Source organism: Amborella trichopoda, chromosome 12, assembly GCF_054954075.1.
Source record: "Amborella trichopoda isolate Santa Cruz 75 chromosome 12, AtrichopodaSantaCruz75HAP2 v2.0, whole genome shotgun sequence".
NCBI lineage: Eukaryota > Viridiplantae > Streptophyta > Magnoliopsida > Amborellales > Amborellaceae > Amborella > Amborella trichopoda.
The window spans coordinates 3408136-3418264 of record NC_142347.1 but is presented as its reverse complement, the minus strand read 5'-3'; the positions used below and the strand labels follow the sequence as shown (position 1 = coordinate 3418264).

General features: G+C 32.6%; 1 protein-coding gene across 1 annotated transcript; it reads right to left on the bottom strand.

Moving 5' to 3' along the window:
• Positions 1-4082: 4082 nt before the first annotated feature.
• On the bottom strand, positions 4083-9136 carry LOC18433699 (uncharacterized). Its single transcript, XM_088854239.1, has 4 exons — positions 8960-9136; positions 7600-7710; positions 7259-7378; positions 4083-4342 (listed from the first exon to the last, which is right to left on the bottom strand). Exons 1-4 carry the CDS (start codon positions 9050-9052, stop codon positions 4217-4219), a joined length of 450 nt encoding a protein of 149 aa, XP_088710365.1. The 5' UTR covers positions 9053-9136; the 3' UTR covers positions 4083-4216.
• Between the last annotated feature and the right edge of the window lie 993 nt (positions 9137-10129).

Genomic DNA, 10129 nt, shown 5'->3' with positions numbered 1-10129 from the left:
TCAGATCTCACCTTGACATAATTCCGAATTGTATCGTGAACAGTTTGGCGCCCACCATAGGGCATTTCGAACTAGATCTATGCACGAAAAAAAAAAATAAGGGGGGCCCGAGATCTTCTTTTGAGGGCCAATTTTTCTTTTTGTTAAATCATTTTATTTAATTGTATCTTGCGCTAGTTTCCCTTCTTTTTTTTATCTCTTTATTTTTATTTTTTTTTTCCATAATTTGGTGCTTATTGTATATCTTTTCTTCTTCACCTCCATCGATTTTACATCTTTGGTACCCTGTTAACATTAAAAAAAAAAAAACCTCCTTATTAAGGAGGTTTGGATCCTGTTGTACTTTCACAAAAGAGTACGTTTTTTTAGGATTCTCCAATGCTCCAAAAATATAAAGAAACAACGTAGGATGTATAGACTCATCTTGTTTCTTTTTTAGGTTATTACAATAGCACGGTGAATTAGTGTAGTGTGAGGTCTCTTAGAAATATATTAGCATGATTCTTTCTTAGGTTGTCATGTGCGTGGAGAGATATGGAGGCTCTTATAGATCAGAGCAAATAGGGAAGGGAGATTGAGAGAAAATAGGGAGAAGAAATAAGAAAGTAAGATTAAGAGAAAAAAAAGAAGAGAGATTGAGAGAAAATTGAGAGAAGAAATAGAAAAAAGAAGATCTGAGAGAAAATAGGGAGAAAAAATCATGAAAAGTGAGAGTTCTAGGGCGTCGGAGAGAGGAAAAAAAAGGTCTTTTTGTTTTAAAAGCCACTTGTTTTTAAAAAAGAAAAAAAAAACTTTTAAGGACTTTCTCATTTTTTAAAAAGAAAATTTTATTAAAATTTTTATTTCTTTTTTTAGAAGTCTCTTCATTTTTTAGAAGTCTCTTTTTTAGAAGTCTAATTTTTTTAAAAAGCTGTTTTAAAATTTTTATGAAGGACTTTCTCATTTTTTAGAAGTCTCTTCATTTCAAAAAAAAAAAAAGGAATTTCTTCCGTCCTTTTTTTATTATTTTTATTTTTTAAAAAAAAACTATTTTGCTAGGAGAAACTTTTAATGCCTCTTTGATTAAGAAAAAAAAAGCCCCAGATCTCTTTTAGGGGCACCTTTTTAAGTTTAAGTAAAAATAAAATAAAATCATTGAAACACCACCTTCCATCCAATTCATCTCTTGTTGTCGTTCCTTTCCTATTATGCTTGCAAGCCCTTTTCTTTCTTTTTTGAGTTTATCATCATTTTTTTTTTGTTTTTTGTGTTGATCTCTTGCTCATGGCCATCAAGCCTTTATGTTTCTTCCATAAATTTTTTTTTGTTAATTTGTTATTATCTTGCTAAGGGATAAGATTCTTGTCATTTTCTTTCTCTTTAATTTGTTAACTTGTTATTATCTGGCTAAAGGAATAAGGGTTCTAGTTATCTTCTTTCTCTTCTTTTTCCTAAAAAGAGGCCCTTAGTTAAAAAAAACACACTTCTCCTACAAAAGAGGCCTCTCCTCCAACAGAAAAAAAATAAAACAAAAACAAACGTTCGTCTCCTCCAATTTTAAAGAAAATTGGTTTTTTTATTTTTTATTTTATTTTTTTAGGAAAGAAGACAGAGAAGATAAGTGATCCTTTACCCCTTTAGCAAGATAATAACAACTTCAAATTTTTGATGGAAAGAAATGTAAGAAGAAAAAAAAAATACCAAATATTATCCCTTTACTAAGATAATAGCAAATTAACAATAAATTTTTATGGAAAGAAATAGAAAGGCGTGAACATGATAACAAAAGAAGGACAACAAGAGATAAATTGGATGGTAGGTGATGTTTCAATGATTATTATTTTTTTTAATCAAAGGGGCCTTAAAAGTTTCTCTTAGCAAAATAGGAATTTTTTTCAAAAGATAAAAAAAGGGCTTAAAAAGAAATTCTTTTTTTTAAAAAAAGAAGAGACTTTCCAAAAAAAAAAAAAGGTCTTTTTAATGAAAATTGCTTTTTGAAACTAAGAAAAGCCTTAAAAAAAAAAAAAATTGTTTTTTTTGAAAAACAAGTGGCTTTTTTTTAAAAAAAAAACCTTTTTTTTTTTTTTTTTTATCTCAACTACACCCTAAAACTCTCACTCTTCACTTTCTTTTCTCTCGGTCTCCCTTTTCCTATTTCTTCTCCCTATTTTCTTTCAATCTCCTTTCTCGCATTTTCTCTCAATCTCATTTTTCCTATTTTTCTCCATATTTTCTCTTAATCTTTTTTTTTTTTTATTTCTTCTCCTTATTTTCTCTCAATCATGATAATATCTTTCTAAGAGACCTCACACTACTGCTAATTCACCATGCAACCTAAAAGAGCAACAAGATAAAGTCTATATGCTACGTTTATCTAATAGGTAAAATATCCCCAACATTCTTTCCTTATGTTTTTGGAGACTTAGATAACCACTAAAAACAACGTGCTCTTTTGTGAAAAATACAACAGGATTCCAAACCTTGTTAATAAGGATATCAAAGCCCAATTATGATTATTATTATTATTATTTAATGTTAACGTGCTACCAAAGATGTAAAATCGATGGAGGTGAAGAAGAAAAGATACGCGATAAGCACCAAATTATGAAAAAAAAAGAAAAAGGAAACTAGCATAAGATATAATTAAATAAAATGACTTCTTTTTTAAAAAAAAAAAATGACCCTCACAAGAAGATCTTGGGCCTTTTTTTTTTTCATGCACAGATCTAGCTCGAAATCACCACGGTGCATGCCAAACTGTTAACGATGCAAATCGGAATGACCTCAAGATGAGATCTGACCTGATTCAAACCACAAACTAATTTTTTTTAAAAGATATATAGAGTGATACAATCAAATTCTAACTTTGACATCCAAAAAACGAATAGATCCGCTCTCAGATCAGTCGAAAAGTTAGTATCAATCCAAAAAGCATAAAATACTATATAAAAAGCAATAAAAATAATTTAATTCTAATAAAATAAAAAATAAAATAAACACAAAAAAAAGTAAAAATGTATCAGAAAGCGCCAGTTGGCCTGGGACTCCCGAGGCTTTGAGGCCTCGCCCGTATCAAGACGGGTTGAGTTTAAGTTTATGTTGTGTGTACTCTTTGCCTCTTTTTTGGTTTTGACCAAGCATTGGCTTGATTGGATGGATTTCTTGATTTATAGGCTGCGAGGGGCATAAGGCTAGGTTTTCCTAGGTCTAGGTTTTTTTCGTGTTTTCTCTCTCGTTTCCTAGCATATGGGTTAAGTCTATCTCTAAATGGGTGACAAAATGTGTTTATATAACGGTTGAAATCATATTAAAATGGATATATACCAATTTTAAGCATATTTGCCAGTCAAATTTTCATTTGGGGGAATCAAAGGGAGCTCATTTGTAACCAAAATTAACAGTTGTATTTTTGTGATATTGCTTACCAAAAAATTAGGTAAAAATAAGTTGTTTTTCTATTTTTACTTGTTTCACAGGATTATGGATTATAGGATATGGATCACGAACTATGATGGTCTATGGTTTGGGGGTTTACCAAGATAATATAGTCTTAAGGGTTTAAGAGTATCACAGAATTTATCAATTTTAAAAATGGGGTGTCTACAAATTTAAAGCTAAAAAATGATGGAGATATTGTGGATTTGTGAATACTTGAAAATGGATGAAAATCGATGGTCTAGATAATGTGTTACAATATACATTATTTTCATAGCTTGAAATCCAAATTATTTTCACAAACATAATAGTTAAAATCGAGATGATCGAACTCAAGATTTTTCGATACTGAAACTGCATATTTCATTAAATTTTAAAGGCTTTATTTTTTCCCATAAGGCTTAGGCCTTTTCTTTACCTTTTTCGGTCTTTTTTTATCTCGTTCACATAGTGACGGCATTTTACATTGTCCATGGTATTCAAGGAAGGCACATAGGACATCGCCTATGATAACTTGCATTTACATCTCACATCGGTTCCCATTTTTAGTCTCTTTTTATTTCGTTGTTATGGGTTTCCAATTCAAGATGCATCTATGTTGTTTGATGAGGGGAAAATTTTTGGAGCTTTGAGTAGGCAAGAAATTGAATTACTAATGGCTATACTTATGAAATTGATGTTTTAAACATCAATAACAGCTCAAAATTCAATAATGAAGGGAAAACTCAATATGGCAGTCCCAGCACAATAGCCAAAAATCTCAGTACTCCTCAATTAAAATTATTACATCTCTTTCTCTAAATTAGGCATCTCCAGCCTTGACCTTCTCAATCAAATTGGCAGCATCTTGTACTGTAGAAATATTCTCAGCACCGCCTTCTCCTATGGATACCCCAAATTTTTCTTCCAATGCCATCATGATTTCCACCTATCATTAAAAAGAAACAGCCAATTGGGTTTATTAGTGTCAGTTGAATTTATAAATGATGATTGAAGCATTGAACAATGCTATTTTGGAAAACCCTCTAGTGAAGTTATTCTTATTCTAGATATCCCTCAAATCAATCATCTCGATCTCGAGATTCATAGACATGAAAAACAAGGAGATTTTTAGTCCTAAAAATAGCTCGTCTTCCAACATATTATCTAGACCATCAATTTTGAAGATTTTTAAGTGTTTATAGATCTTCTTAATCGTCACTATTTTTTAAACTATAAATTTTATAATTGGAGGGGCGAGAATATTTTCATATCATTGCAATGCTTTATTGCACGAAACTGTATTTTTGGCATGGTTTTGAGGCCCATCTTACTTCAATAGTATAAGGTTGACACCTTATACAAACCTCACCAATATAAGATAAGGTAAAACTATGTTATAAGATTGCTTACTTTTAGTACAAGATGGTTACAATCACTCCTAAATCTCATATGTGAAATTGAGCAGCTAGGGGTAAGTCATTGACCGCATCTAAAAGTTCAAGAAAGTCTTTTTGGAACCTTATCATCCCTAATCGCCAAATTTTACATTTGACAGCAATGACTAACTTTGACGTCCACACACCAATAGTAAATAACCTTCCCTAGCAAAAATCCTCCAGCAAATATTTCATTTGGATAGCTCACTATTTTATCCTTAGTCCGGTTTTCTGAAAACACAGAGTTAACTCCAGCCCATTCTTGAGGTGTTTTCTGAAAAAACAGAGTTACCTCCAGCCCAAGTTTTGAATTTTCTTGAGGTGTATTATCATTTGATAATTAGTTGGGTGAAAGTTCGGCCTCCATAGAAATTGCTTGCTTATAAAACAGTAAAATATTGGCAGTTGCTTCAAGAAGGAAGAACCAACATAGGGATTTGTTGGACACCAGGATATTCATATCATCTCTATTCATCAGAGTCATTAATCTTAAAAACAAATGATAAAGAAAAATAATGGATCCTTAAAATCACACTATAGCAATGGTTAATATCTACTCCGATAGTAAGCACATACAATGCATTTGCTGGATAGTAAAATTTAGGTTTTCATGAATTCAATATCTTCTTTTTTTTTTGGGTTGAATTCATCGTATGATGAATGAAACACCTTTTTTTCACAATTTCTTATAAAAAAAAGTCTACCTGAGTAACAACATTCGCCCAGTAAGTGTACAATCTACTCTTACAGTACGGGATACTTTCCCGTACAAAATCATTTGTGTGTATGTGTGTATGTGTTAATTTGGAGCTCAAGATGCACCAAACTAATATCTACTCTAAAATTGACTCTAAAGTGACCATTTGGTGGATGATTAAACCTAGGATTTTAAAAGCTGAAAGACATATTTTCCTCTTAATTGATCACAAGGTGAATTTGGTTGAGGGACAAATGTACAATTTGGTCCTACTGCACCCCGCCATTATATAACAAGAAATTTTGCAAAACTCACATATAATATCAATAGTTTAACATTTCATCATTTTATCAAAACACATCTAAAGATTCTAACTCATGATTATGTGTCCGTTGATGGGCCTTTTGTGATTATGTCAAAAGAAATGATTAAGATCTTACACAATTCCTTTCGAAGGGGATCTTTGTTATATTTCCCTCATATTATTACTAGCACTCAATATCATGTTATGTAGAGGAGATGTTTAACTATTTGCATATAAAATACATAGAAAAAATAACCCCCCCCCCCCCCCCCCCCCCCCCCCCCCCCCCCCCCCCCCCCCCTTTTTTTTTTTTTTGGAAGAAATTAAATTACAACAATTTTTCAAAAAGAGTTAAACATTTAAACTTCAAATATATCTAGTGAAGTATGTATCGAACATAGGACCCATTTTGCTGCTTGAAAATTCAGTGGAGAAAGAGATGATTAAGGGTTTGAGGGTGAGAGAGAGAGAGAGAGAGGGGTGGGGGCATGAGGTTTGTAGGAGAGAGACAATTCGGGGCGAAAAAGGTTCATTCCAGAATAGATTTTCCATCTATTTAGCTAGAAATTTTTTCTCGAAAATGAGGTGAAATATTAAGGGAAGATTTTCCCCCGATTTGGGTACCAATCATTACAAATAATTAGATATGCTTAATTTCTATATAATAATATCTTGAAAATTAATTTCCAAGAACCCAGATCTATAAAAGAATATCGTGAAAATTAATTTGCAATGACCCAAACAGGCCATTAGTGCAGTATTAAGCAGGAGAAGCATTGTAAGCAATCCCCTTATTTTATATGCAGATGTCATGAAGCATATTAAGCATAAAACATGATAGATACATTAACCGGCTTTAATAATACATTAAGCAATAAACTATAGATAATAAATATTAGACAGGATCATGATAAGTATTGCTAATGCATTCCGCATTACCTCTTGGCTTTAAATTGTTGCCACATTATTCCTACCTAAAGGATGTGCGAAAATGTTCTTTAAAATCCAATAAAATAAAAATAGTACCATCGATAGGATCGGATTGGGTTTGGATCCACGGGGATCTGGATAAGTATACATGGGATTCAGATCTGGATTCCGATGCCATCAGATCCAAACTATTCGGATATGGATTCAAATCCAAAATAGTATATATGGGATTCGGATCAGGTTGGATTTTTTATGTTCCCCAATTTGAAATTATATACAACAATCCCATATTTTTTACAGTTTTTGAGACTTTTTAAATGTTTTTTATGTACCCCAAATTGTACACACAACTCGAGGTAACTCGACCTTTTGCCCAAGTCTGAGTGGACTCAGGCAAGTCCCGTAAGACTACATAGAAGCGTTCAAGAACTTAGAATATGCAATTATTTCAATATAAAACAGCTGAACTATAAAGGAAATGGATATAGGTGATACCGTGTCCAATGAATCAGCACCCAAATCGGCGAAGTTGGTCTCTGGAGTGACAGTAATCTCTTCAATGGACAATTGCTTTGCAATTGTGCTCTGAACAATTTGTAACGTTTCGGGAAGAGCCTGCATATGTAGTCATATGGATTTAATATACTTCAAGAAAAAAGAATACAGGAGAGAGAGAAGAATTTTTACTGCATAAATGATGTAAGAACCAGACTGGACTGGCCGGTTTGACTAGTGAACCAGTCCGGTTCAGCTAGTCTAACTAAACCGGTGCCTTTACCTGTTTGGTCCCTGGTCCGATCGGACAACAATGAATATCATTGAACCAGATGGCTTACCACAGAGCAAGATATTGAGGTCTTCATGCGAGTTAAGCGAGGAATGTGGCTTCTTATCCCATAAGCTTGATGATTTGCAATTGTTCTTAATCCTCCAAACATGGGAATTCTCTGTTTGAAAACACATTTTTGATATGTTAATAGTAGCCAATTGAAAGATCCCCCTACTCTTTTTTAATGCTCTTCCTGATTGTACTAAACATAACTGGTCCTTTAATGGGTTATGGGACCAAATTATGCAGTTGATCCTGCAGGCAAAATGCAATAGGGCGGTATTTTTTTGTCAAAATTTTCGTTTTTTTTTTTTTTTTTCTCTGATCAATTTAAAAAAGAAGCATTGATTTTCAGGTTTTCAACAAATGGAGGTCCATTTGTCTTCTTTTTTTTTCTCACCCTCTGTGGGGAGATTTTTTTGAGAGGGCGGGGGTACCAAGGATTTATTTCTTTATAAAAAGGAGAAAAACTATCTAGCAGGCAAGAGAAAATATGACATGAGTATTTTATGATCACACTAGGCATGGAGTTTTTCTCACGGAAGCAATTTGGTCGCCGGACCACCGTCTATGTCTATGCAAAGGATACATATATGATAATTCCACCTTGGCCAGCCCCAATCCCATCATGTCGGTCTTAAGCAAGGTAAATGGGACGGTTGTGTGAGAAAGGTTATCAGCGTAAGACTTTGCCAAAAATTTTCATAAATTATGAATCTAATAGTCAAAAAACATTTGTGCAGCCAACTATAAATAATTAAGACATGACTTAAATTGTGTGAGAAAGGTTATCAGCGTAAGACTTTGCCAAAAATTTTCATAAATTATGAATCTAATAGTCAAAAAACATTTGTGCAGCCAACTATAAATAATTAAGACATGACTTAAATTGTGTGAGAAAGGTTATCAGCGTAAGACTTTGCCAAAAATTTTCATAAATTATGAATCTAATAGTCAAAAAACATTTGTGCAGCCAACTATAAATAATTAAGACGTGACTTAAATGATGATGATGATGAAAAGATGTCGATATGGTGGTCCTCAAGAACTAACCTACCTAGTTTGTGCAATAATTGTTTAACCGAAAATCCTCACATATATATACATATAGAGAGGGAAAGTGAGAGAGAGACAGAGGGAAATTTAGCTAAAAAATTGCTCCAATTCAATTCCCCATCCAAAAGCCAACTTTCTTTTAAAGGATTTAGTTTTTAGTTTTCGGAAATTGATAAGAAGGTGAACCAAAATTAATATTAAGCATTTCAATTCATGAAACTCCCCAAGTGTTTTGGTCACATGGGAACACCAAATATGTCCCCTCATTTAGAAAAGCTAAATATATAGAAAAAACAAAATAAAACACTCACAACTGGGAGACAAAGGCTCCTTGTTTTTGTGGTCTTCAGACCAGGAGGAATAGAGGTAACTGTAGATGGGCAGGAAGAGAGAAGAGCTGCCATGGCTACAGAAAAAATGACTATAAATTGAAGAATATTCAAAAAATAGACTCGAGTGGTCCTTGTAATATGACTCAATTTCGAGATTTACAGGGGGTTTTTTATACAGTGCATTGTAGATAGTGTCCCGACTAATTGGGGTGATAAAAACCAAGTTCGGTTGTTTAGTTTACTCAAACTGGGTGGACAATACGATGCATCATGTCTCTTGTGCTTGTAAGGAACCTTCCTGACCCATCAGTCCCTCCCTTTCTAAAATAAAAATAAAAAGAGATAAAATAATAAGGAAAAGTATACAAATAGGTCATTTATTATAAAGAAATCACATTCACTCTTATTGGTTACATTTCAAATCGAGTAGCTGTGAGTGCGCTATTGATTAGTCTCAAAGTTCAAAAACAAAAAAAAATTGGACATACCTCAAGCCATCGAATTTGACATCTAAATAGCAATTGTGACCTTTTTGTGACAAAGCTAAATAGTCTTATTCTATAGAATCCCATAAAATAAAATTTTGAAGCAAAAAAAGACTAACCTAGCCTTATATTGAAAGGAATATTGACGGACCTTTGAAGTTTAGGTAACAAATTCCAAAATGAAAAATGCCTTACACCATCATTTCTAGGAAAGCTCTACGATAGCCTAAGAATCTATGCTCCTAATTTAAAATTTCAAGCTCCAAAAACAATAAAGATCTGGTGGATCTATAAACACTTAAAATGAGTAATTCGAATAATGTCTTACCAAATAGACCATTTGAAAGTTTGAAAATTATTGTTAAAATCAAATGCATAATTGTTGAAGTTTTGATGAATAAATTAAAGGTTTTCTAGCGGTAGGATTACATTTTACGGTGGGGTCATGAAGCTTTGCTTTTTATAGGAAAATATTTACTTTATAACTTTTCCCTTTATATTTAGAACAAGGAAAAGGTTAAAATAAAGGCTAAGGATTTATAGAAAAAAGTAAAGCCTTGCCTCAAAACTTATCAAAAATTATAGTTTCGACATCAAGAAACGTGTAAAGCGATTATCTCAACCTTGATCGAAAAAAAAAAAAAAAGTATTCAAGCCCTAAAAA